This window comes from Triplophysa dalaica, chromosome 1 (genome assembly GCF_015846415.1).
Source record: "Triplophysa dalaica isolate WHDGS20190420 chromosome 1, ASM1584641v1, whole genome shotgun sequence".
NCBI lineage: Eukaryota > Metazoa > Chordata > Actinopteri > Cypriniformes > Nemacheilidae > Triplophysa > Triplophysa dalaica.
This window is the reverse complement of record NC_079542.1, coordinates 16,554,665-16,581,792: the sequence shown is the minus strand read 5'-3', so window position 1 is coordinate 16,581,792 and position 27,128 is coordinate 16,554,665. Positions and strand designations below refer to the sequence as shown.

At 37.5% G+C, this 27,128-nt stretch overlaps 2 protein-coding genes across 4 annotated transcripts; one reads left to right on the top strand and one right to left on the bottom strand.

Annotated features, from left to right (window-relative positions):
• Positions 1–6,556: 6,556 nt before the first annotated feature.
• abcc12 (ATP-binding cassette, sub-family C (CFTR/MRP), member 12) lies at positions 6,557–22,668 on the bottom strand. Of its 3 annotated transcripts, none has more exons than XM_056746489.1 (33): positions 22,583–22,668; positions 20,410–20,509; positions 19,365–19,668; positions 18,853–18,955; positions 18,515–18,678; positions 18,242–18,388; positions 17,956–18,103; positions 17,619–17,855; positions 17,170–17,343; positions 16,916–17,063; positions 15,489–15,637; positions 15,211–15,318; positions 14,845–15,051; positions 14,658–14,729; positions 14,419–14,543; positions 14,125–14,197; positions 13,818–14,021; positions 12,843–12,977; positions 12,623–12,716; positions 11,866–11,928; positions 11,674–11,763; positions 11,471–11,574; positions 11,155–11,343; positions 10,460–10,686; positions 10,121–10,258; positions 9,748–9,937; positions 9,575–9,664; positions 9,177–9,366; positions 8,817–8,976; positions 8,098–8,176; positions 7,735–7,848; positions 7,493–7,657; positions 6,557–7,100 (listed from the first exon to the last, which is right to left on the bottom strand). In XM_056746489.1, exons 4-33 carry the CDS (start codon positions 18,904–18,906, stop codon positions 7,008–7,010), a joined length of 4,131 nt encoding a protein of 1,376 aa, XP_056602467.1. In that variant the 5' UTR covers positions 18,907–18,955; positions 19,365–19,668; positions 20,410–20,509; positions 22,583–22,668; the 3' UTR covers positions 6,557–7,007. The 3 variants fall into 3 exon arrangements, with proteins under 3 accessions (XP_056602467.1, XP_056602476.1, XP_056602458.1); XM_056746498.1 differs by lacking the exon at positions 20,410–20,509 and having other exon boundaries at positions 19,365–19,473; positions 19,547–19,668; positions 22,583–22,609; XM_056746480.1 differs by having other exon boundaries at positions 19,365–20,509.
• A 556-nt stretch (positions 22,669–23,224) lies between these two features.
• cnep1r1 (CTD nuclear envelope phosphatase 1 regulatory subunit 1) lies at positions 23,225–25,838 on the top strand. Its single transcript, XM_056749635.1, has 6 exons — positions 23,225–23,341; positions 24,349–24,420; positions 24,565–24,638; positions 24,745–24,854; positions 25,029–25,083; positions 25,210–25,838. The coding sequence occupies exons 1-6, from the start codon at positions 23,317–23,319 to the stop codon at positions 25,249–25,251; spliced, it is 378 nt and encodes a 125-aa protein (XP_056605613.1). The 5' UTR covers positions 23,225–23,316; the 3' UTR covers positions 25,252–25,838.
• The last annotated feature ends 1,290 nt before the right edge of the window (positions 25,839–27,128 follow it).

The following is a 27,128-nucleotide window of genomic DNA, read 5'->3' as shown; positions in this document are numbered from 1 at the left end:
TGAATTAAAAGGGCCGTTTCATGTCAATCCTTGAATCAGTGTTAATTTCGTTGACGAAAACTACGACGAAAAGTATTCGTTTACGACTTCTTTTCAGTGCCGAAAACAGGACGATAACTAAATGAAAATGAATGCATGATAACGAAAACTGTAATAAAAATATACTGACATTTTCCTTAGCTAATAAAAACAAGACGACTATTCTTGTCCCACTTGGCGGACATCAGTTTGCGCGCATGTGATGCTTGTCTCATATAAGAGAAGGGAGAAGGGTAAGCAAGCACAGACATATATTCTGTGTCTTCTGGGGCCGTTTCAGAAAGCAGGGTAAGTGCAAACTCAGAGTAAGTCAACAACAGAAAACGGAATACTCAGGGTTTTTGGTTTCAAAACGCGAGATATGTCAATCCCGCGACCGCGGGGTAAATCAAGCCCATTTCAGAAATCGAGGTATTTTATACTCCGAGTGAGTATCCAGAGTAATATACTCCGTGAACCTAACCTGGTCGGGAGCAGGTTTTACTCCGCAAACCCAGGGTTTGTTACAATCTCCACCCCTTTTCGAAGCGCGAGCGGTATTGAAATTGCATACGCCATTTGTTTACTGATTCGTGCTCCTGATCTTGTCAATTTCCCTATCAGCCATCCTACTAGCAAGAGCGTTTTATTCCTTTAAACTTTCCTGAATGAATGATGTTATTGTATTCCATATTCAGCTGCTGCCATGATCTTTTTATTGCAGAAGGATTGCACCTAGAGAGAGAGCGAGAGAGTTAAATATAATTCCCATTTTCAGTTTCAACAAAATAAATATAAAAGTGATTGACATATAAACTTGCGCATTAAAGTGTGTAGCAATTTTCTCCCACGGCAACTCTCTTTCTTTTGCTGCTGCGGCTGTGTTGCTCTTTTTTCTAAACATGTGGGGGCTCTCATGAAACACGCTCTCATGTAGGGGGCAATCGTGGCCTTATGTTTAGAGAGTCGGACTCGTGACCAGAAGGTTGCCGGTTCGATCCTCAGGGCCGGCGGGTAATGATTGCGGTGCCCTTGAGCAAGGCACCTAACCCCTACATGCTCCCCGGGCGCTGCAGTGATAGCTGCCCACTGCTCCGGGTGTACGTGTGTTCACCACTTGCTGTGTGTGTGCTCACTAATCACTGGATGGGTTAAATGCAGAGGTCACATTTCGGGTATGGGTCACCATAACTGACAAATTGGTCACTTTCATGTGCTCATATAAGTGATGGGTCGTTCGTGAACGAACGAATCCTAAATGTGACTCGGGAAGAACGAGTCTTCATGGGAAGTGATTCGTTCAGTCGCGCATGCGCATTGCGCAACATGCTCCGCGCGTTTAACAAATGCAATCATAGCCGGAAAGAGAATTGATTAGTTCACCTCCCGAGTCTACGGGTTTGAGTCGTTCGGTCTTTTGTAATGTGATGTGACAGCTTTGGACAGATAAATTAGCTAATTTACAACCTTCCTAACAAACGGGTGTACGGTGGCCGCTAGGTGTCACTGCGCTGCAACAGAAGAAAACACATGCAAACACAAAAAACACAAGCAAATTCAGAAAACATCTTCATCAGTTTGGCGACACATGCCCTGCATATACTCGCAACACAAACAAACACAGAAACGCGCTGCAAACTGCACAGACGACAACGGAAGTGTTTCCGGGGGACCGCAAAAACTGATGCACCTGATTGGGACGCGCTTCACTTTGACTGTTCAAATTCGTTAGTGGAGTTGTCAGCCACATTGAAGGTAGTTGCTTTATAACTTTAATTTAACTTTCTTAACGTACGTCCGTAGGATATTATTAGCCTGTCGATTTAAACAGTTTAACAAAAACAATGAGACGTAGTAACTGTTCGACTTACTTAAACAAGTGTCACTATAAAAAAGTTTAAAGGTTTAAAAAATGATTAAAACTTATTCTAATCGACATAGTCAGTGTGGCTGACAAATCCACTAACGAATTTGAACAGTCAAAACGAAGCGCAGACCCAATCCGGTGCATCAGTTTTTGGGGTCCCCCGGAAACACTTCCGTTGTCGTCCGTGCAGTTTGGAGCGCGTTTCTGTGTTTGTTTGTGTTGCGAGTTTTTGCAGGGCATGTGTCGCCAAACTAATGGAGATGATTTCTGAATTTGCTTGTGTTTTTTGTGTTTGCATGTGTTTTCTTCTGTTGCAGCGCAGTGACACCTAGCGGCCACCGTACGGGTGCATAGCCTAGCCCTAGTGTTTGTCTATTGATTGACAAAGACAGTGAAATGACAAATGAATCAAGATAAGAGGTGAGGTGAGCTAATCATAGACTAAATATCAAGGTAAACAAGTAATTCATCTTTTCTGTTTATTATAGCATTATAGTTTTGTATTGGTTGCAATATGATCAACGTTTGCATAAGAAGTAGATTTGTACGGAAAGCGACATGTAACATTTTAATTATACTTTGCTAAAATGAACGAAAGGAACGTTATGACTCGAAAAAAGATTCGTTCATTTTGCTGAACGAGACTCAAAGGTCCGAGTCAATGAAATGATCCGAACTTCCCATCAATAGCTCATATTCACCGTACGCTTGCAACAGTATCTTCAATTCGATTGGCGAGAAATGAACAGAGCGCTTCTTGTCACGTTCCGTTGCCATGGTGAATCGTGCTATCTTCACTCAATTGATGATGGCTTGATGACGCGCATAACCTCGGGTGAATTTACTCAGAGTGGATTGAACTAACTCAAATCAGCTGGTCTGAAACTGAAAACTCAGAGTTCAGATTCTCTGAGTAAATCAACTCAGAGTTCAGAGTTTAACTCGGTGTTGGTGGAACTTCCTTATTGAAACGGCCCCTGGTTTACAAAGCGTCGCCGGTAAAACGCTGCAAAGCGCGACTGCAGACGAGACACCCCGAAACACATTACAAAGGCAGATCAAACGTTTTTATATGCTTGTTAACTTATCAGCTAACCAGAGCTGCTGCATTACGTGAAACGCAACATAAAGTCCTCTACTGATTAAAGAAGTGAGTCAAACTGTACATTCAAACCAAATATGTAACATGTTTGCATGACTAAAGAAATGTAATACAATTGATATAATATGTCTTCTGAAACCTATTTCTCATTCATTGCTGTCTCAAGCAAAGACAGTGCAGCTCTTTCTTCAAAGAGGCATGCCATGAGCCAATAGCCTTTGAGTGTGAGACCATTTCATTGGTTGAATGAACTGAATGAATACGCCCTACTTAACGAGTCATTTGAGTCAAATGGGATTGAATGAACTAAAACATGTCATTAATGGTCTAATATTCTGTGTTCCAACAATGCATATCTATTAACTGAACTTTTCTGAAAAATAAAGCTAATGAGCTGGATTAATTTCATTCTAAGGTGAAGTAAAATTTTGTCAATACAGTCCAATCTTTGTATGGAACATTTAATTAAACCAAGTAAATGATATCAACCATTTAGATTTTAGTAGACTAAATATAATGTACATTTATTTGACTAAAATGTTTTACTTAGACTAAAATGATGGGGTTGATTAAAATGTGACTAAAACTAAATTTCATTTTCGTCAAAAAGCTATGACTCAATTCAAGTTTATTTATATAGCGCTTTTCACAATGTGCATTGTTCCAAAGCAGCTTTACAGGAGAAAACAGGGAAAACAGAAAAGGTAAAACACAGCACAGTGCATGGTGCTTATAGAACAAGCAAGATCATTCTAATAAATAATATCTAATTAATAAATAAATAAATGCAGTCTCACGGTGAGCATGCCAACATTGCCCTGCTGTGGTGAGGAACCCAAACTCCAATGATTGATTAATGGAGAAAAAAAAACTTGGGAGGAACCAGGCTCAGCCGGGAGGGCCAGATCCCCTCTGACGTGTCATAGCTGCACTCAGTGACCCCGACCAAAAGCCACCGAGCAAATATCCAAGAGGACGAGGGAGAGCCCACCATCTGCAACCCAGAAAGTCCCACTCGCCGAAAACCGTGCAGGTTCAACCCGGTCCCACTCCACGATCGACACCAGAAAACAGAGGAACAACCAGGGAAAAATATGACTAAAACAATCAAAATTTGCTGTCAATATTAACACTGAATCCCCTAACGAAGCAAGGGATTATATAGGATATAGAACGTAATTAGTGATAAGTAATTAAATACTTTTTGGAGAGAGTAATTTGTATAGTAATCTAATTACACTAATGAATATGTAATTAGTAACTAGTTATTAATTACTTTTTCAGAGTAACTTGCAGAGTAATGTTTATTTTTATATTTTTGTACTAATGTGCTAAAACAATATTGTTTTTGATAATGGCGTGAAGCTTGTTTATATCACAGTGTGGCTATTGTGCAACAGTAAGTTTACTTTATAAAAATCAACTTTGAGTGCTTAACTCACATTTCATTTATTAAACGGTCCTCTCATCTCACGCTTAAACTGGATGCCAGAGCTCAAAAGAAGGCATTACAGTCCAAACAAACGGCTACAATGATGATCATGATAATAAAGACGATGGTGCATTGTTAATATTCTTATACAAGCAGAAAAACTATTTAAACCTCCGTCACGCTGAAGCTGACAGATCCCAGTGTGACTTCGCAAACAGACTGAGGGGTGTTATGATTCTTCTTTTTCCTTTTATTGAGGAACAGTTTCACTGCAGAATGATTGAAGACTTCCTCTGTTAACACAGCGCGGCCCAGCTCCCCAGAAGAGAAAGCACTATTATACTGCTATCACTCTCAGGGTGCTAAGCTTAAGGGACTATTACAGGCACATCTGGCCTCAGTGAGTATGTCTGCTTACTGTCTTTATCATCTTTAATTAAACTTTGGCCTGATCAGAGATCTGTTCCCTGATCAGAAACAATGCATTCGGTCCTTTCCAGCAGTGTTAGGAAACAACTAGTTACGGCCAACTGTAATACAAGGCTAAGAATAGAGCTCACATTTGTCATTGATTTATCTTTCTTGCAAACTACCAACCGGATAGTGAGAGAGGCTTATGAAATCTGATTTAGTTTTTGATCAACTGAGGTTTTTAAAACAACTGAAGATATTTACATCATTGGTTATTGTTGGCTTCCTATTGATTGGTGATCACACTCCTCTACGTTGGATCACCAAACACTAAATTCATGACTTAAATTATGTAAATTATATTTAGAAAATGACAAAGGAAGAGTATGTATGAATCATTTAGCGTTCTTGTGTTTACAGTATCTACTGTATATCTTTCTATACCAAGTTACTTGGTCTCAGGTTTCGGTCAAAGTTTTTGACTTTCTCAGACAACACTGCACCCTAGTGGGTACCAAAAAGTTTATGCTGAAAAGTATACAGTATGCGATCATGAAAAGTCACCTTGAAGCCTGCAATCAATCTGACTTGATTGAATATTATAGTTTGAAGATCAAACATGTCATAAAATTCTAGGTTTTAATTACAAAAAAGACTATTTGACTTGAGGACTCATATGGGCATTGACTGAATGGCAGACCATGTGTTGGAGTGTATGCTCCTGTGTACAGAGTACAGTTTGTTCACAGATGAGTAAATGTGTGGCTATAGTGTGAATCGTGACTAATGTTGTAATCAGACACAAGTTACGGTAAAAAACCCACGGCAGGAAGTCGAAGGATTGCTTAATTCCTGCAGCTCATGACAGACTAGCAGAACAGGACAGCATTACAACTACAAACAATAAGTGCCAGGGAAAACTTAATGTACTCAAACAAGACTTCAGCCTGTGACGCCTGTCTGTTTGTTGGTCTAAATACGTGTTTGTAGCACGGTGTTTTCACTGCAAACAGAAAATGCTAAAACACAAGTTAACAAAAACACAAGTCTGCCTTAAGCTTTAATATGTTTCAAACTAGTCTTATATAAGTTCATTAGGGCCTTGCATAAATTGTGCTGCAGAATTTTAAACACACAGACAATGAAAAAAAGTTGCTGATATCTGATTAATGTCTTTCACACTGTCTCTTGACTGAGCTGAAGTAATTCCCTCACTCCCTCATCAGTCTGAGATGCTCGCTGATGCTAAAATTTCAACACATTTCATCAGTTAGTGTCTCTCCTGATGCAACTGCAACTCAATAAGTTTTGCTATTACGTGGAGAGAGACCCCTTGTGTCCATGATAGGAAATGCAACTGCACACAGGCCCAATACATTCTTCATTGAAAGATTATTTAACAGAGCTTCTTACTACATGTGAGATAACAAATTCACATGGCAAAATATAAATATATTGTTTAGAAATTGGATGGGAACTTATTTTAAATAAACATACTTGCTATGTTACTAAATAAGTAATAAAACAGTTCCCATATCCATTGTTAGTTTTATCAGTGGTAATTATCAGGGAATACTTGACCCTGCATCTGACCAATAAGAATCAAGTATTCCAGAAAGCTGTTTCTACTTTTCTAATAACCGAATGTCATGATTGACCAATCAAAATCAATAATTCAACAAAGCTTGTAATAAAAGTGAAAAGAAGGCTTAGGAGACACATCAGATTTGATATATTTTTCTTTATATTACTAAAAATCATTTAAATCTGTTTCATTTTACATATACCTAGTATTCAAATACATATAAAAATCAAAATAAATATTTTAAATATGTACATTTAGTGATACTATGGGAAGTAAAATGAACATTTTTAGCTAAATAAATTATAAGCCTCTTGCTCACCTATAGACAGTACACGTGTAGAACAAAAGCATAACCCTCATGTTAAAAAAATAGGTTAATAATGTAAAGCTCACAAAAAAGTGCAAATAGCAGTATTGAAATGTGCTGTGACATACAGAATATCATATATCTGTATTATATTACAATGAAATAAAAATCTCTTTGATCATTGCACTCTGGTGTACACATGTACATTTACATTAAATCCACTTTCTAAATAAATCCAAATACATGTTGGTTTATTATATGGTTGTGTGCACGTCTTTTTGTGTTTTAGGTGTTTACATGATTGGCCGCTGCTAGAAGTGACGCAAATAAGGAGTTGGGCCTCTGCATCAGGTCCTGTGGCCGATCAAATTCAACCACCTAAGAAAGAGAGAGAGAGAGAGAGAGAGAGAGAGAGAGAAAGAGAGAGAGAGAGAGAGAGAATTATGAATAAATTGTCAATAGTATTTCGATAGTAATACACAAGTATGCCACTCAAACACAAGTATGCCACAGGCTTTGTATAAAAAGTGGGTGAGTGAATTATCATGACATTTTAATTTGAAAGTGAACTACTACTTTAAATCACCAAGAATATAAAAAAACATAATGTGTTATTATATGACAAAATATTTTATAGTGCAGTATCTCATCAAGCGATGTGTATTTGATATTAATCAACATCATTACCAAGTCATTTCTGTACCTGTTTTACAGAAATCTTAATTTCATATGTTGCAAACACAGATTGCTATAAGAATTTGTACTCTTACCTTGCCCTGTTCCATGACAAGTATACGATCACTCTCCAATACAGTGTTGATTCTATGGGCAATTGTTAATACAGTGCAGTGCTGGAAAGCATCTCTGATAGTGTGCTGGATCATGCCATCAGTCTCCGAGTCTATAGATGCCGTGGCCTCGTCCAACAGAATGATCTACACACACATAAGACAAGTTAGAGCAAAGAATACTTAAGTAAAATCTTTGTAAATCTGAAAGCCTGTATTCCTACTTTTGAGTTGCGGAGCAGAGCTCTGGCCATGCACATGAGCTGTCTCTCTCCAACAGAGAAATTCTCTCCATTCTCCACTACTGTAGACTCCAGCTTCTCTGGCAGTTTAGCAATCTACCCGAGAGAAAGAAAGCACTGATTTTCATAGCTGAATGTACAAAGCCTATGCATTCATCACCATACTGCCTTTCACACTATATACATAGCCACACTAAGTGTTTAACATGAGCATATAAAGCCTTTGTTTAAATAATCCAGCTGACTACTACTAGAAAAGCTAACACTGATCGGACATCATTTTTAATGTTACAAAGTCATTTCCATTGTTGAATATGGAAACATATATGTAATCTATGTCTTTACCGTGTCCTTCATGTAGGTTTTTTCCAAAGCCTGCCAGAGCTCTTCATCTTTGTAATTGTTAAAGGGGTCCAGGTTATACCTATATGCAGTAAACACATATGATTATACTATAGGCAGATAAAGCAGAACTACAGTATCTCACAGAAGTGATAACATCCCTCACATTTTTGTAAATATTTTATTATATCTTTTCATGTGACAACACTGAAGAAATGAAACTTTGCTACAATGTAAAGTAGTGAGTGTACAGCTTGTATAACAGTGTGAATTTGCTGTCCCCTTATAATAACTTGACACACAGCCATTAATGTCTACACCGCAGGCAACAAAAGTGAGTACACCCCTAAGTGAAAATGTCCAAATTGGGCCCAATTAGCCATTTTCCATCTTCGGTGTCATGTGATTCTTTAGTGTTACAAGGTCTCAGGTTTTGTGACAATTTTGTGGCAATAGTAGTTTCCACACAACCCACACAAATTGTAGGGCAGATTTTATAGCAGATAAATTAATTAACGGATATAGCAATAATAATCCAACTCAGCTGTATATAGAGTACTATGAACCCTCACTCACTTTGGTCATTTATGAAATACACTTCATTTAGCAAGTAAATTTGACTTATCAAGAATAAAATTTAGTAGATGAAACATGGCCTTAATTCAGTAGATGGGCTTTATCATCATGGTATTATGGTTGGGAGTTGAAAGGTGGGAGATCACCTGACAGTGCCGATGAAGAGTACAGGATCTTGTGGTATGACAGAGAGTTTACTGCGAAGATCTTTCAGCCCCAGCTTGCTGATGTCCATATTATCTATCAAAATACTGCCCTCCAATGGTTCTGCCAATCGGAACACTGCGACACCCAGAGAAGACTTCCCTGAATCAGACAGAGAAAGATACTCAAATATCAAGCAAATCAACATGATCTGCCTTCTTCATTCACATACATTGCTTTCTGCACTTTATCGAAACACTTTGAGATAGCAGTCTGTTATTTTGAATTAATTTCATCAGATGCACTGAATACGAAAAAAGGCACTAAGCATGAAAATTATATAATTCCAAGTTTTCCCTCACCGGATCCTGTGCGTCCAACAATGCCGACTTTTTCTTGTGGTTTAATGTTGATGGTGAGTTTATTAAGGACTATGGGGGTGTGATCCCTGTATCTCATGCTGTAGTTTCTAAAGGTTATGGCGCCCTCCTGTGGCCAGCCTGTTGGAATGTTCGCTTCTTTGATAGTCCGAGGACCCTCTGATGCACAACCCTACAGCACAGAAGCAATAGTGACATCAATCAAAAGAAAAATACATTATAGACGTCTATACTTTGACCTTTTTGAAATCAAAAATCTCAAACTCAAATGTGTAAATCATTGAATTCCATGACATCATCTAAACTGTACAAACTCAACGAATGATATGCTTTATAACCCTAAGATAAACAAAATGTCTATGAGCGTGTATGTCTCTTACCGTAATGTACTCCAGCAATCTTTCTACGCTGGTGAACTTAGCCTCAACTTCAGTGGACAACCTCACCACAAACTGAAGCATTCCAGTCAACTGCAATAGCATAAACACAGAATCAGCACTCAGATATCCAGTTGAATTTGAAATCATTATTTTCATTCATCTGTGAGTGTTACCTGTATTGTGTAAGATAAGGCCAGCCCTTTCAGAGCAGGGTTTATGGTCCCGCTGGGGCTGAGCACTACAAACAATGCCACCGTTAGAGTAACGGTAGAGGACAAGAAGTCTAGCCAGAATGACAGCCAGCGAGTCCCGCAATTAAACAAGAGGAAATGGTTTGAGTTGATGTCACTCAGCATCTTAAACCTGTCATATGGAACACATACAAAGGATATGATGTCATTGTGTCAATGCATTCCTTGTTTGTTTGCCTGAAAAGTCTTAAGTATTCGGCTGCTTACTCAATTACTTTAATATAGACGATTACTATAAAGGGAATCTAATAAATATTCGGCAATTTGGCAGGTATCTTAATACAGTATATCTTACTGTTCTATGTATTGTTGTCTTTTGTCATAGGCATGGATGGTGCTGAGTCCCTGTATGGTGGAGGTAGTGAGAGAGATCCATGGAGAGCGACTCACATTCTCCAACCTCTTCATTTGTCGAATGCTCCTCTGGAAAACACTAAACCAAGGAGAACACACTGAAACAATGCGTTTGTACTCTGTTGTGTGTCTTGAACATTCAAATATTAATTTTGTTTGGTTGCAAGGATATTAATAAATCTAACAGTATCCTAAACAGAATGGGATAAGTGCTGCTGTTGTGATTTTGCAGCTTTGATCCTGGATTAAATGATTTTGTGATGTTTGTTTAATGTCTTACTATAGTATTGTTGCAAAGATAAATCCGAGAACTGCCACAACGATCAGGAGGTATGGGAACACCACGCAGATGGTGAGGATTGTGAACGTAACCATCAAAGTGAACTGAAAGAAATTCTCCATGTTAAACGGCAAAACTGCATCAACCTCATCTTGGTCTTTACTGAAGCGGTTCACCATGCGGCCCGTTGGAGTTGTGTCAAAAAAACTCATCGGGCTGCCAATGATCTGTAGAGAAAAGAATCACATGGTTCCAAAATGCAGCCTGTGCTCATTTTACTTGACAAATATTTACTTAATACATTACTAAACATTCTGTTTAATGTTCATTTTTTAAAGGTTAATAGTTCACCCAAAATTTTTAATTTGTCAACATTAACTCAACATTTCAAACCTTCTGCATAACACAAAACAATATATTTAAAAAAATGCTGGTAACTAAACAACGGCTGTACCCATTCACTTCTATTGTATGGACACAAAACCAATGCAAGTCAATGGGTACGACCGTTGTTCGGTTACCAACATTCTTCAAAATATCTTATGTGTCTTGCGGAAAAAAGTCAAACAGGTTTGAAATGACAAGAGGGTTAGAAAATGAGGCAAACCATACTTTTGAGTAGCCGTGACAAGTGTTCTGATCAAATGCTATGTTGTAGCCAAAACATTCAGACTCAGAAAGTGAAAATGTCTTACCCGTTTGAACATGGTGTCATGGAGTTTGGAAGAAGAGCGTAGAGTTACTTTAACAAAGGCGTATCCCTTTGCAATACTGAGTACTACCATGGCGACAATCATAAGGCCATAGACCATTTGATAAAATGGCAGGTCTGGATTCTCAGAGATATTGCCGCTGTTTGATGATGGATCAGAGCTGTTCAACAACTACACAGAACACAGAAAGAAAAATCAGTCCTTCACATTAGTACAATGAGATCAACCTGGGCTGTTATAATCGGTAAGTAAAATGAAAGAAGGTTTTGATGAATGTAGAGGGTTTTTGTGTATTTACCCCTGAGCCCTGCTCTAGCCAATAACTAAGCCACCAGTTGCTCATGGCAGTCGACCCCACAAGAAAAGTGAAGAGCAGCAAAATAATTACTGACAGTATATAACCTACACACAGAGAAACAGTGTTATTTATAAGAAAGTTTAAATAAAAGAGTAAAGGAAAATATATTAGAAAAAACTGAGAGAAACAACACCACACAATACCTCCAGCAGCTTTGCAGTATTGGTGGTACGTTCTCCATGTCACCGATCCCTCCTGGGACACTTCCTGAGTTACTAATTGATCCTTCTTGCCTTAAACACACAAAAACAAGTCAGAGTGAGTGAAAGCTTGTTATTCATTCTCTTGACTATATAAGATTACATAAAATACAATTATATAAGAATAACACCTACCATTTCTTTTTTCTTTTGGAAAAGACTCCACGGTTTTAATTTTTTCATCAGACATATTGAAGGCTACAAATGGAAATTGAAATAACATTTCATTTATGTTCACCAAATGGGGTAGTAATTGCTTATGAATACATATCACCTGTTATTACTTATTTTTAGTACTATGACAGCCAAAAGTGCTCTAGAACTGTTCGGTTACAAATATTTGTTCATATATCTTTCTGTGTTCAAAAGAACAACATAAGTTATACATTTTTGTATAAACACCTTTAAAAAACAATTAAAAAACAATCGTTAAATATTGTTAAAGCATTGTCTTTCAGAATTGATGTTAATTACTTTTTCCAACTAGGAAAGAAACTTCAAAGTTTAATAAAACTCTGCATCCACTCTGCACTACCAGACGCTGCTAAAACTTAAAGTAAAACTGAGAGCTGACACAGCAGTGTAGTGATTGTTTCAGCCCGAATATATGCACCATCTTTGCATATTTACTATATGCCTCATCCTGCTGATCCACAGGGGTCAAATGAGTTGATGTGATTGGTTACAGGTTTATGACGTTGTTTACTGGGGCAATTTCAAACAGCATTATTTTAAGTGTCTTTGGTAAACTGCAGTTTCATAAACAAAATACTCAGCAATGGTTTAAAATGATGAATTTGCACATGGTTTGAAACACCACATAAACATATTAACAACATTAAAAACATGATTATCACCCCAGGGGGCCTTTAATGTTTATTTATTCCCTAACCTGGGTTCTGTATTCCATTAAGTTGAGGCTCATCTAGATTTTTCTGTTTAGTGTCAAGTTCAGTGTGTATTTGGGAATTGTCCTCTTTCTTTTCCTATACAATACAAAAGTGAAACAAAAGCATAAATTCAGTAACAACAAAACAATCTGTCTCTCAGATTCAATTCATTATTTTATCTTTAAAACAAAGTAAAGATGTGGAGGGTCTAAGAGTGTGTACATTGTTCTGTTCCAGCTGGACGTTATGGATGAGCTGTGCATAGCAGCCTTCTGCATTCATTAAAATGCTGTGAGTTCCAGCTTCCTTTATCTCGCCATTCTCCAACAGCAACACCTCATCAGAAAACTCCAGATACTGATGAATATAACAAAGAGCAGAAGCTAAAGAGATCACACAACAGGAAATAGTTGGTAAAGATACATTACATTACATTACATTACTAGGTCAGTGGTTCTCAAACAGGGACCCCAAGATGGATCCAGGGAGGCCACTATTTTCTGTGGCATTTTATCAAATATATAAATTTATCATAGATTATATGCAATCAAACATAAAAAAGACCACCAACCAAAGGAATTGATGTTCCAGCACTGGATAATGTTTTTGGTTTAATAAAAATTCTAGGTTTAAGATTATAAGTCTTTATTTGGGGGGGTTGCAAAGCAATGTACTCTAGTACAGAGGACCTTATTGAATTAAAAAGTTAGAGAACCACTGCCCTAGGTGAGTTAAATATTTAAACAGCCTTTACAAGCATCTTTGCTGAAGCATACTGACTGACATAATTATAAGAGAGTGTCATCCTAAGTCGGTTAAAGGTTTGTGGGTTTTTTGTGAATACATGTGAATGAGCATGTGATCCCGGTGCCATGTCAAAGCAGGCTTATACAACCCTTTCCCCTACCTGAGGAGGTTACACAATACATGCGTTACCATAAAATTGCTGAATCATTATAGTTCACTTAAGTTCACACAAAAAAAAGATATAATACCTTCCCCAAGCAATCTGGTTAAATATTAACATTATTTACATATAACTATGGCCCCTGTGTTGTAGAGGAAGGTCTGTCTCTGATGTGCTGTGACAGGTGCCATTAGATAATGGTGTTTGATTTGATAAATGAAATTGAATTATTAGGAGATCAAGGGAGCATGCCCTGAAGACATAATGAGTTAAATGTTATTCGGAATTACCTGTAGCTGATGAGTAACCAAAATGATGGATTTGCCCTTCAGTTCTTTCTTGATGCATTCTTCGAATATATGCTTTCCAACATGGGCGTCGACGGCAGATAGGGGATCGTCCAATAGGATGATGTCTCTGTTAGAATATACTGCCCTGGCTAAACTAATCCTCTGTTTCTGACCACCTGAAAGGTTTAAACCTCGCTCTCCAATCTGCAAACACAAATATAACAATTACTATAGATTAACCTCTATTTGATATAACTCTATTCATCTGTGAAGTATATGAGATGTGTGGTGTTGTGTGGAAACACACTTCGGTCTGATCTCCATAAGGAAGCATTGCCAGGTCAGGTTTCAGAGAGCATGCGTAAACAACACGGTCATATCTGCAATACAGCAAGCACACATTGCGCACATTTTAGAAAGCATCAATGATCAACAACAAAGTTCTGTTATCAGGGTCAGACATTTACCCTAACCCATAAAAGTCATCACATGCTATAAATACGACCATAAAGCAGTTCACAGTCACTTAGGTACAAGTACAGGAGTTTTGTAAACTACATGTGTTTCAAAGGTGTCTACACTAAATCTAAAGGTGTTGTACCTGGTCTGGTCGAACGGTTCTCCCATGAGAATGTTATCCCTCACAGTTCCATGAAATATCCAGGCTTGTTGGGAAACATAAGCTAAAGTTCCATTTACTGACACAGACCCGCTCAGAAGATGCATCTGCAAGGATAGACAAGTTACACTGACCCAATTCATCACATTATGAGTGGTGCTGTGTGTCATTATGTGATCATTGGCTAACAAACATAAACACACGAGACAGAGGCATCACACCTGCTCTAGAATACTTGATATCAAAGAGGTTTTCCCACTTCCAACGTTGCCACATACCCCCAGCAGACTTCCCTATAAATGAAAGAGAGAGTCAATGTTAATGTTTTTTTTTTTTAAATGTTATATATGAAAGTTTTATCGACCCACAACACAAATTCATTTTCAGTCAACTCTATAACACACACACCTTGGGAAGAGTAAAACTGATGTTTCTGAGTGCTGGTTTGATATCTGAGGTATGTTTGGTGTTTTGAGAGACATCTTGAGGATGCTCACTGCCATTTCTGACATCTGGAGTGCTCCAGCTCAATGAAGCATTTTCCATAACAAGCGCTGAGCTCGAATCATTATTTTGGATGAGATAACTGTCTGGATTCTTGACCATCAGAAGCTTCTGCAGGAACACAAGCATCAGTAAAGTGTCTGTTATCTGAACTTTATTGTTATTGAGGAAATAGGAAGTGAACTCTCTGTCCACTAAGGTAGACCTTAATGATGATGGTTGTTGTTTTTGACATACAGAGTAAAAAGCATGTAAAAGAATGAAACGAACCTTCAGTCTAACCAGAGCAACTTTAGCCTCAGCTACAGCTTTAACAGAGAATGGCAACAAACCCATAGACATCCTCATGCAGTTGAATACAGCGATGATAGTGTAGGCCTGTGAGGAGACAATCAGCTGGTTAGAGAAAACTGTAATTTGTACAATGATAGTATCAGATGAAGCATTCACATCTGTGCTAGTTTATTATAAAGCAAACAATTATAATAAGCGGGTGGTGAAACTTTGTGTTTTTAGCACAATAGTTTAATTGTGTTCAGTGCACTCACAGTAGAAGGTTCTAGGGGCAGTTTCAGTGCAGTGTGGGTAATGAAGGTGAGGATGGTTGCCAGTGTGGGCACTATTGCTGTTAGGGAAGAGTTTAAACTCTGAACATAACCAGCCTTCTGTAATAGCAACTTCTCATTTCTCCTGATATCTGGAGCAAAAAAAAACGATAAGAGGGAATAGGGAAAAAACTTTTGTTAAAAATCATATCTTTATATCTCCACTCTGCCCTGCCTGTCTGAAACGCGTGGATGTTTTACAAAGCTCAGTGTGAAAAGCTAGGTGTCCTATGATTGGCCAGATAACCAGTTCGTAATGATTGGTCGAATACTGCAAGCATGTGACGGAAATGTAACGCCAGGTTCCAAAGCAATTGTACTGACAGGTATGCCCACCCTACTTGCGTATACATTTGGGCGGTTTTAGTCAAATCATACCACAAACTGACGTAGATTTGTGGGTTTGTGACTACACAAGGCGTTTCAGTCAGGTCTGGGTGAGCTTTTATATCGAATACATCTTTTATTTCCGACACTTTAATATTTCCAATTTACATGTCTAAAACATGCATGGGTAACTTATAACACACCAAAGACACAGAAAAACACGTATTCACGCCATATGCCCCCTTTAAGAAAAATATGTTTAATGAAACAAGGTGCGAGTATTTACTTTTGCTTTTGTTGACATTTAACAGATACCTGAATGGAATGGCTGTACATAGAAATGCAGATTAAAAGTGAATTTGGATTGGTCCTCTACATTTTTAAAATCCTTACACAATTTAGAAATTGAGACTATTACATCATCTGAAAGCTGAAATAATAAGCTTTCCATAGATGTATGTATTTGTTAGGATAGAACTAGATCTTTGGCCAAATATAACTATTTCAAACTCTGGAATGTAAGGGTGCCTTTGACTTTGTTACTCAGAGGTGCTGTAGCAGGCTGTTGCTAAGAAGAAACAGGTTTGTTTTAACACTCTATATTAGTTTACCGCTGTAATGACGTTGTGGAGAGTGGATGAACCCAAAAGCTGAAATTCTAAGCTTTACATAGATATTAAACTTGAGTGGGTAATTCCTAAAGAGCGAGCAACAGCGAGGGATGTTTGTAGGCGTGTTACAGGCCGTTTCTGTTCATGATTTTGCTGCATCCACTCACAAAAATATAGTTTTATATAATTACGGTAGGAAATGTACAAAATATCTTTAGGGAACATGATCTTTACTTAATATCCTAATGATTTTTAACATAAAAGAAAAATCGATAATTTTGACCCATACAATGTTTTGACATTGCCACAAATGTACCCCTGCTAAGACTGGTTTTGTGGACCAGGGTCACAAATTTGTTACGTTTTGATTCAAATAATTAAAAGATTCCATTTCTAAATATGTTTGTCAAATTCAGAAAGTAAAAGGACAACCTGTGATTGTTTTCTCAAATGACTCCTCCCATGCGTACATCTTAATGAGCTTGATGCAGGTCAGAACCTCATTCATCGTGCGAACACGTTTGTCTGTCACAGATACAGCCTTCCTTCTAAGTTGACCAATGAGTCTAGCGACTGATAACTAGAGCACAAACACAGACGCACAAAGAAAACATGTCCCATAATACTGTAACAGTCCAACAAATAACAAAACTGGGAAGACAAAATATCAAGACAATACAACACACCTGAATAGGTATGAAGATCAGGTACACCAAAGTTCCAATAAGTGCTGTGTATCCCAGAATGATGCATGCATATATGATGCATATGATCATTAGCACAGGAACACACAGTGAAAATGTTCCATACAAGACAGCGTCGTATAATCGATAGCCATCACTCGTCAACACGTTTATCGTCTACATCAGAGAAAAACAAAACACACAAATAATAAACAAATAAGTGAATGAAACCACTACATAAAGTAAAAGGTCTGTCATATAAAGGGACACATTTGATGAATGCTATATTACTTTCATACTTTAGACATTCAAAAGCTACTAAAGATTATTTAACTACTTAATGAGCAATAATGTGACTCTTTAAATGCAAAATCACAACCTTTCCAGCAAGTAACCTGTCATAAGTTTTAGACAACAGTCAATCTACAAATCATAAACAGGCAATAGCTTACCTCTCCAACACTGATATTGGCGAGTGTCCTGAGAGAGATGATTTTCTTGAAAGCAAGCATTGAGAATGCTCCCTTTATTCTGACAGCTGTACGCATGTTCAAAGCCCACAAGAGTGATGCAAAAAACGCCTTGCTGAATTCTGAGATGAACAGAGCCACACACAGACCCACACCGTGAAACAATGTTGATGAATCCGGCTTCTCTGCATAGTTTAGGATTTGATACACTAAAATAGACTAAATGACAAAGACACAATGTAAAACATACTGTATTTCAACAAATCCACAAGGAAGATTAAAAATAATAAACAATTACAACAAGAATTGTTGAACATACCGGACCAACAAATACAGCAAACGAGAAAAAGATGGAGGACAAAAATGACACTATTAATCGTGTCTTCTGAAAACGCATGACCACGCCAGCAACAGAAGCTTTCTCTAGGCCCACGTGGGCGACCTCCTCTTCCCACAGTCTCTGTAACCTAAACACAACAACAGCAATCACACTTAGACTGTTGTTTTGGGCCTTTTTCTGTTGTTGGATATTCAAGTGAAATATCAATAAGAATGGTCTTCTATTGTGTTCTATTGTGTCGTTTCAAAGAAAACAGAAAATGCACCTCTCTCCGTTGGTGTGGGCTCCATCATGAGGTGAGAGAGAAAGTGAGTTCATGTCCAACCGATTCCTGAAGAGCTTCCACATCATTGGTGTCATCCATGTAAATGATGCGAAGGAGAAAAAACCGGCATCATCAACTGGGTGTGAACTGAAAAAAAAGACTCTGAAATTAATCATAGTACAATAAAAAATGGATAATTGATCACAAATACTCTCTGTAACTTCAAATAACACGCTTATAATGAGGTGAAAAAGAATGAAGTGAATTTCTAACCTTTGGCCAAAGCGGAATGGGATGAGTGTTTTTAAGGTGTTCTGGTACTTGCGCCCCTTAGGAGGGGGTCCTGGCTCCCTGTAATCTAGAACCGGAGGTCCTTCGGGAAATGCGCTCATGGTTCTAGATGATGTTGCCCACTCATCGCTTTCGTTTCTTTGTCTCTTCACAAAGCAAAAGAGAGGGAGAGATCATGTAATGAAAAATAATAACAGAAAACAAAACTTGATACAGGTAAAACGTTGTGAGATGATGTAAGATCTGAAAGAACTGAACAAAAAACAAGACAAATGTTTTGAGGAAAGTAAGGGAAAATAAGCACTAGATGTCTCACTTACAAAAGAAACTCCCGTTTCACTATGATTCTCTATGGGGGATGAAAAGTCCTTCATTTTGTGTTCCAGTTTGGTACGATTTTCACATGAAGATGGAAAATAAATACTGCAGAAATATTCATAGATCGAGTTAATAATGCTGGAAAAGAACGTAGCTTATTTTTTAAAGGGATTGAAGAAGTAATTTTATCCACTATGCTAGTCAATGGGATCCAAGAATTGTCTGGTTACAAGCATTATTCCAAATATCTTTCATCAGAACAAATACATTTATACAGGTTTGGAAAACTCGAAAGGTGAGTAAATGATGAAAGAATTTTTATTTTTGGGTGAACCATCCCTTTAATGCTAAAACTATCTATTCTAAGATTCACCAGTCACATGCACAATTTACTGTTGCTTACATTGATAATCTTTTAAATAAAAGTAAAGACTATACAAAGAATAAAATAGAATAATGGTTGTAAGGAATGACAAAAGAAGTAAATGAAACGGTAAGGATGAATGGTAAATACCTTACTGCTGGTTGTGTCGATGAGGAAGGCACCGGTGCTGTGGTTTCACTAATTCTGAATGACTTAATACTCCAGCAGTAATGTGCTTCCCAGCTCTTATGTCCTCATGCTGAGTTTATGATGAGTTACATCATAAAATAGACCAAGCTCAAAGGTTAACATGAGCAGAGGTTTTAACCCACCTGGATATCTTTCTGTCACTCTTTCAACCTCTGTCACCAATTGGTTACTGCTTCCAAATCCAAATTTTTTTTGGTTGTGAAATGATCCAAGTCAATTGATAACCGCCTTGTGGAAACTAGCTCTGGGTGAGAAGGAAAAGAGATAAGTAGTGTTCACCTCTGACACTAGATGTTTCAAGTAGATACTAGATGTTTCAAGTATATTAGATACTAGATGATTTAGGTTACATTGTAGATGAGAATAAGTCACAATGTTTTAGAAAAGTTGCAAATAAAAGGTTAAGCTCAGCTTTGAGTTGTATAGAGGGTATGGCCGTGTCGTCACTTTACCACGTGAGCACGCCGGAGCGCGCCCCCATGGGTGGCCAAACACTCAACAAAATGACTGCTTACGATATGCTTAACATTTCAGTGTCCAGGAACACCTGATTCCATTGTAAGTCGTGGTGAAGTCTTAAGGATCACAGTCGAGTCCCGCTGCTTGTAATTTTAGCAAATAATTGTGTGTTTTAGTCCCGGTTTCTCCTATTCTCCTCCACCATTTTGTTGGGTGTTTAGCCACTCAAGGGAGCGTGTCCCAGGATCCTGGCACGTTCACATCAATGCATACCCTCTATTAGTTGTATATACTCTCAAAAAGGTGTAATTCATGCTATTAAATTAAAAAATAACAGTCAATTGCCACAGTGTTTCCATTTTCACAGCATTCAACCTATTTTAAAATCCGGTCACTAAGCATTGAACATTATATGAACAAAATCTTTGATCAGTAAATGATCGTTTGTGAAGACTTGGAGGTATTTCCTGAGCATGAATCATTATGAACCTGCTGTGTCAGTGATGTAGGTGAAGGATCATCTTACCTCACACTAAAGGTCAAAGCTCTATTTCACCTCAATAACGTAAACAGTTGTTTCTGATGAGTCACTTCTGTTGATATGACAGCCAGCATCGTTTCCTATCCTATAAAATGCAGGATTATGGCAAGCCAATTTGTCATTTAACCCTTGAGGTTTACTAGTATATATTTTTAGGCTACTAGTACTTATTGTTTAGTCACTAGTAACTATTCCATTAGATACTAGTACTTATTTATTAGATACTAGTACTTATTCAATAGATACTAGAACTTAACTTTTTAGATCAAATATATCCTGAACATAATAGATACTAGTTTAATCTTATAATCAGTATGCAAATTATATGTTGAATATTAATAAGACAACGTTATATGTAAGCGAGATCAGGCCGGAGAGTAAGAAAGAAGATGCAAAATGGAGGTTCTCGAGCAAATACTGAGAAAATGCAGCTTTTTTGAAAGAACATTTCAACATGGTCACTTCGGCAGCCCACAGCTGAGGGCCATTAATTCGTGTTTAGTGAAATTAAGAATATGCTGGGTTGCAAAAAGATGAATGTTCATGCACAAATAGATAAGAGCGGCACCGGCTTGCGGTAATGAGGCGACCCAAAGCCGATGTAGCGGAGAGCTGGTTAGAGCACTAACTGACTGAATTATCCGCCTAGGCCTGGCCGATATTTATTTTATGTGTATTTTAGGGGGCCCGACTTTCCGCTTTTAGGCCGACGTCGGCCAAACGTAAGTGTACTATCTGTGTTTCGTCCATAAATAGGGCTAAATCCATGAGGCTGAATCCAGCTTCTTATTCGCAGTTTCTTATTGACGCTATCCGTTCCACCTTAAAAACGCGAAGCATTTGCTTTTCCAGTTTTTTATTCACGCTTAGCTGAGGGACCATTTCGCCTTTCTCTTCTTTTACGTTTTTTGTTTTACATTTTTTGTGTCTGTGTGTGTTTGCGTGGCCGTGTGTGTCTGTTGGCGTGTCACAAAAAAAGCTATAACAAAAATAAAAAGGGGTTTGCACGCTGTATATGAGAGAGACGACTGAAACGGTGCAGATAAAAACAGGACAGTTGATTGTAAAAAGTGGTATATGATGCTAACTTGAAGTGTAAACATGTCCAGGTGAATCTGGTGAAGGCAAACACATATTGCACATGTACTTTAATGCTACAGAGCCTTACAATGGTACATGTGCTTTCTAACTAGTATTGTACAGTAGTGTTTTGTTTGTGAATATTTTAGGGACATGACATTTTGCTATTTAATGGATATAATAGGACACTAAATACTTAGCACATTACTTCAGTCTGGCTTACTTACACTGTCTGGATGACCAAATAAATCAAACGTGTCCATTGTAAATCATTTGCAACAGTTAAATTGTTGTGTTCCTTTTGCTTGCAACCCGGCCAAAAGCTAGACGCACACAAAGACAATAACCTCTATAAACATGAAAACGATTAAAAAAATTCATTTTGATAAAGGATGTGAACAGAACACAGGAAACAGGAATTTCCTCATTTCTCTTAGAAGTGATCACATGATTAGGTTATGCTACAGATATGGTACACAAGCCTTTGAGATTGTTCACTGATGCATTGTTTTATGAATCCATTGAAAGCACAAAACAGCCCTGTGTGTACCAACCAAACATCCTGAAGAGGAATACACATTTTTCTTTCTCTTACATACTGCACTCTTCTTTGACTAGCTGGCCTTTTTTGCATGCAACAATATTTTGTGTAAAACATTATTTTTTAACTCGCATGAAGTTATTTCATTATCTGCTGCTTACCCCATATCAACGTAAAATATATTAAAAAACAGCTAACTTTTTTATTGGAATGATTATTTTTTACTCACATTATTTTCTAATCTTCTGCTAACCACATAAAAACAAAAAGCTCACTTTACTTATTGAAATCAGTGACGTTTAATTGTATCTGGCATGTTCTCCTATACTGTAGCTTATTTTATACAGAGTTGTTATTTACGTTAAAGGTCTTGAAACGTTATAAACATAATAAAGTTAACTTACCATGCAGCCGCTTAGCGGTTTCATTTATGCTTAAGTGGCACACATGAATATACTGAACGTCATACTCGCCAAACGAAACGATATAAAAAACAAATTTGATGTTAAACAGCATAAATATCATGCAAAAACTTACATTGTCTCCGGCTTTACACTGCTTAGATTTCAAGTCAGACTTCGAAGTGAATACATATGTGAACTAGAGCTGCGCAACTTACGTATCTGACACTGCGCACTACTCTGGAATCGCCATAACGGCGAACGTTAATAACGTAACACTAGAATGTATTAAATTACCTACACAGTAAAACAGCTTGAAACTGCGCTGGTACATGTTGCTGAAGAAGGTATTACTCAGGATGTCAGACTGCTTTAATTTTCAGATTGGTTCATGTGAAGCCCCTTCAAAAGTGTCCAGTTGGTTTTCAATAAACAAAAACTAAAATTTTAATAATATAATTAATTAAGAAAGTTCAATTTAAATACAGAAAGTATGTGACATTTATGCGTGTAATTTACTATAACTGTATTACTAGAAAATTAGATAATAGAAAAATATTTTTTGCCCCTGATATCACAAAAAAAGCTGTTCTGGTTATATGCCAGGTAAGGATTTCTCCTTTTCTTTAATGAATTAGTACTACAGCTGCCGAGACAAATAAATGAATAACAATATAATGTCAAATTCAATTCAATTCTTAAGTACTCCAACCTCTGTAGAAAGGGACTATTTCTTTAAAATTTGACGCACTCTGCTGTAGCCAATGAGAACAGAGCTTCCTCGATTGGCTGCTGCATGCGGACCGCAGCTGCTGCGTGCGTGTGTCTGCAGGCCTGTATTGAACGACTGCAACACTTGGGGCACGAGCAATGAATTCATTAGAGCAAGCCGAAGGTATTTCATAATAATTATAATATTGTATTAGTGCACTCATTTCTATGTGTCATCGTTAAGTGTCAGTCAACTGCCTGTGTGGTGTGTTGTCATGTTAGTTTGATTGTGTTGACACTGGGCTGCTAGCATCCAAGCTAAGTTAAGCCTATTTGAAAAGTCAAAAGCGTTGCTGATTTTGTTTTACTTGTATGCATGTGAAACATTTTGTCTCGAAAAACTCTTTCGCCTCTCAAAAATTGAGTCTCAATAAGCACTACACTTGTCCTTTTCTATAGAGTTTACAATGTGTAAGAAATGTGCTAGCAATTATAATAATAATAATGGGATCACGTCTGCCGATACGTGTGGAACTGTAGAAATTGTGCATTGTATACCACAGAAGCAGCGGTATTTTATTTGCCTTATGAAGCAGATGGATCTGCTACTCTTGTTCAGTGTCTTTAGCAATCTGTACTGCCCGTTGCTCGTGTCTAGGACGATGTACAGGAATATAAAGACTTGGTGTTGGCTGAGTTATTTGAAAATAAAATCTGACCTTTTGCTTCAAATGTCTTTGTTTCTTTAAAATGCACCATATGTCCAAACATATTGACATTCCCTTTTACCTATTTGGTTTGGCTTTTCCAGTCATCTCTGAGAGATGTCTTGTTGCTGTCAAATAAAATGATTTTGAAGAGATTATTTTCTTCAGATTTGTAGAGGGCCATTCCAGGATAGGTTAACAGATTTTCATGTTTTAGTTTACTAAATCTGACATGAAACAAGAATATGGTTTAACTCCACAGAGCCCAAACCTTAATTTCACTCAGCACTTAAATTGGAACAATGTTTATTTGGTTCAGATTAAACAAGGTTTTTAGTTGAGTGGCCATTACGATTTGTTTAAGTGGAAATAAGCAAACTGCCAAACTTGTTCAGTTAAAAGTTTTTGTATATGTAACATTGATGTTGTTTGAATCATAAGTGTATGGCCCTGTTGCTGATGCAGTTCTTTTACTTGCCTGCAGACCTGAAGGCATTTGAGAGGAGGTTGACAGAGTATGTCTCTTGTTTACAGCCGGCTACAGGCCGTTGGCGCAGTAAGTCTTTTCAGCCTGATTCACTCCTTATTGAGTATACTAGTAGGCTGCAGTCTATGCAATGTTGTTGAATATCTGAAACAAGTATTGTACATCAAAAAAATGCATATTGTAATTTACACATCTTTATTATACTTTTTGTAGTGATTCTTATTGTGGTGTCTGTATGCACAGCCACCGGAGCCTGGAATTGGCTGATAGATCCAGACACTCAAAAAGTGAGATTTAAGAGTTTTACTGATCATTCCTATAAGGAAATGTCAGATTATCATCGGAGGCCTCATTCTGCTTTTATGCCTTTTCTCTCATTTCCTCTTTTTCCAGGTTTCTTTCTTCTCATCTTTATGGAATCATCCGTTTTTCACCATTAGCTGTGTGACTCTTATTGGCTTATTTTTTGCTGGAATTCACAAACGAGTTGTTGCTCCATCAATGTATCCTTGAAACATCTATTCTCATAATTTTTTATAGTGTTGTTGTATGATTTGTTATTAATCCATCTATTATCTTGAAGATTACCCAGTTCATCAGACTGGCAAAGTAAATTGACTACTTGTCTGAATATTGTATGTTGAATGGATGTTTCTCTCCTTAACCTTATGTTACAGTATTGCTGCACGCTGCCGGACAGTACTAGCAGAATATAACATGTCCTGTGATGATGTAAGTGCTTAGAGTAATTTTCCTTTGGAATCTATCATAAATGTATATTCACATATAGATTTAAGACTACCAAGAAACCTGTTTTGTATAAACATTTGGATTTTGTTGCTTCCTTCTATGTTCCAGACGGGGAAGCTTATACTGAAGCCACGGCCTCATATCCAGTAGAACATTTGAAGAAAGAGGAGCTGAAACAACTTCATATCATAATATTAATAACTGAGATTGCACATGGGCCTCAATGCAAGGAGATTATCCAAAGTGTGTGGGAACTGGTCTCACAAAAATTTGGGAAGAAACCGTGGGAACTCAGAAGGAAATGCCCTCCCTTGAAGAACCATTGTTTTTGCAATTTTAGATAACATCCTTACTACTTCTTATTTTTCTTTTGGAAAATTTGAGTTTTATTTGATTGTGGCTTTTGATATAATCGTCTGTAATGCCATGGTCTTATTTTAGATGAAACATGGTGTTTGTATTTTTAAGCAAATTGCTGAACATATAATAAATATTAAAGTGTAGATAATTGTTCAGTTGGAAATGACTTTGACTTATCTACGCAAAATTTAAATGTTATGCGTATGATTTGCTACTTTTGTTGTTTTTAATACAATTTTATGCAACCAAAGGCTGCACTACTTGTTGAGGGAAATAAGCAAACGTGTCTCAAATCTGTGTCATGGTTATCAAGATTTTATTTACTTTCACAAAATGTTTAAGTGACTTATGTTGGCAATAAAAAAGTTTTGAGCGGATTTGTTGTTGTCATTATCATTATTAAAGCTTGTATTTGGACGAGTGTGTGTGATGCTTCACAGGTCGAGTAGCATCTGCCTGTTAACCCGGAGGGTGCACTTTCAGGACCGCATTTCTGGGGACGCAGGACCTGTGGATGTGATCAGAGTTCAGTGATGCATGGGGGAGAGAGGGGGGGAATCTAGCTTAATGACTGCCTGGTGGATGAAGTTCTCCTTCAATCTGTTGGTCCTGGCACTTCCCTGATGGCAGCAGGTGTTGGGTGAACGGGGTCACCTGCAATGCAGAGGGCTTTTCGGGTGGAAAGGGTTCCATAAATGTGACCCTGGATCAAAAAGCAGTCTTAAGTAGCACAGGAACATTTTTAGTAAAAACCAACCCATTGTTGTATGGGTAAAATTATCGATTTTTCTTTCTTGCCAAAAATCACTAGGATATTAAGTAAAGATCATGTTCCATGAAGATGTTTTGTAAATTTCCTACCCTAAATATAAAAAAAAACTTTATTTTAATGAGTGGATGGCCTGCCACAGTGTCCCTTATTAACAATTTCAAAGGCAATATTCTCAATATTTAGATTTTTTGCACTCTGAGATTCTAGAGTTTTAAACTGCTGTGTATACACCAGATATTGCCCCTATCCTAAAAAAACATTCATTCAAAGAAAGCTTGTGAGGTAAAAATCTCAGTTTTGGAAAATTAAGACCCACAAGACTGGTTTTGTCGTCCAGGGTCACAAATGTCCTGGAGGGAGAGACACCAATGATGATCCTCAGATCGATAAAAGTATGGGTATCAAATGTAGATCGTTTTATTTGGTTGAACGTTCAAAGTTTTAACTGGTCTTAGGAGTCAATGAAAACGTCATGAATGAAGTGGGTTGTTAATGAAGTGGCGCATGAATGTTGTCTGTGTAAAAAAAAAATTGTGTTCCACTGTTTGTTCTGTTTTTAAATTTTAAACAATCTTAAATCTACCCTGTGACATCTTCGTGTCTTCACTCCATACTTGAAATATGTTTTATCTAGTGATTGAAAAGGCTTTACCATGACTTATTGTTTATAACAAGTCATTGTTAGCAACAAGGTTTTAAGCAACAAGGTTGTTATTGTAAGGAACAAGGTTTAGCCTAATTGCAAGAAATTTAGTAGGACTTGGGTGCCATAAACCTTTAAAAACTCAAAGTAGTTAGAATTGTGTGGAAATACTGTCGTTTGCCCTTTTTTCAGTCCTCAAAAACTAGGGTCCCTGAGGACTGCGGTTCTCCAAACTCCGATTTGATAGATGGC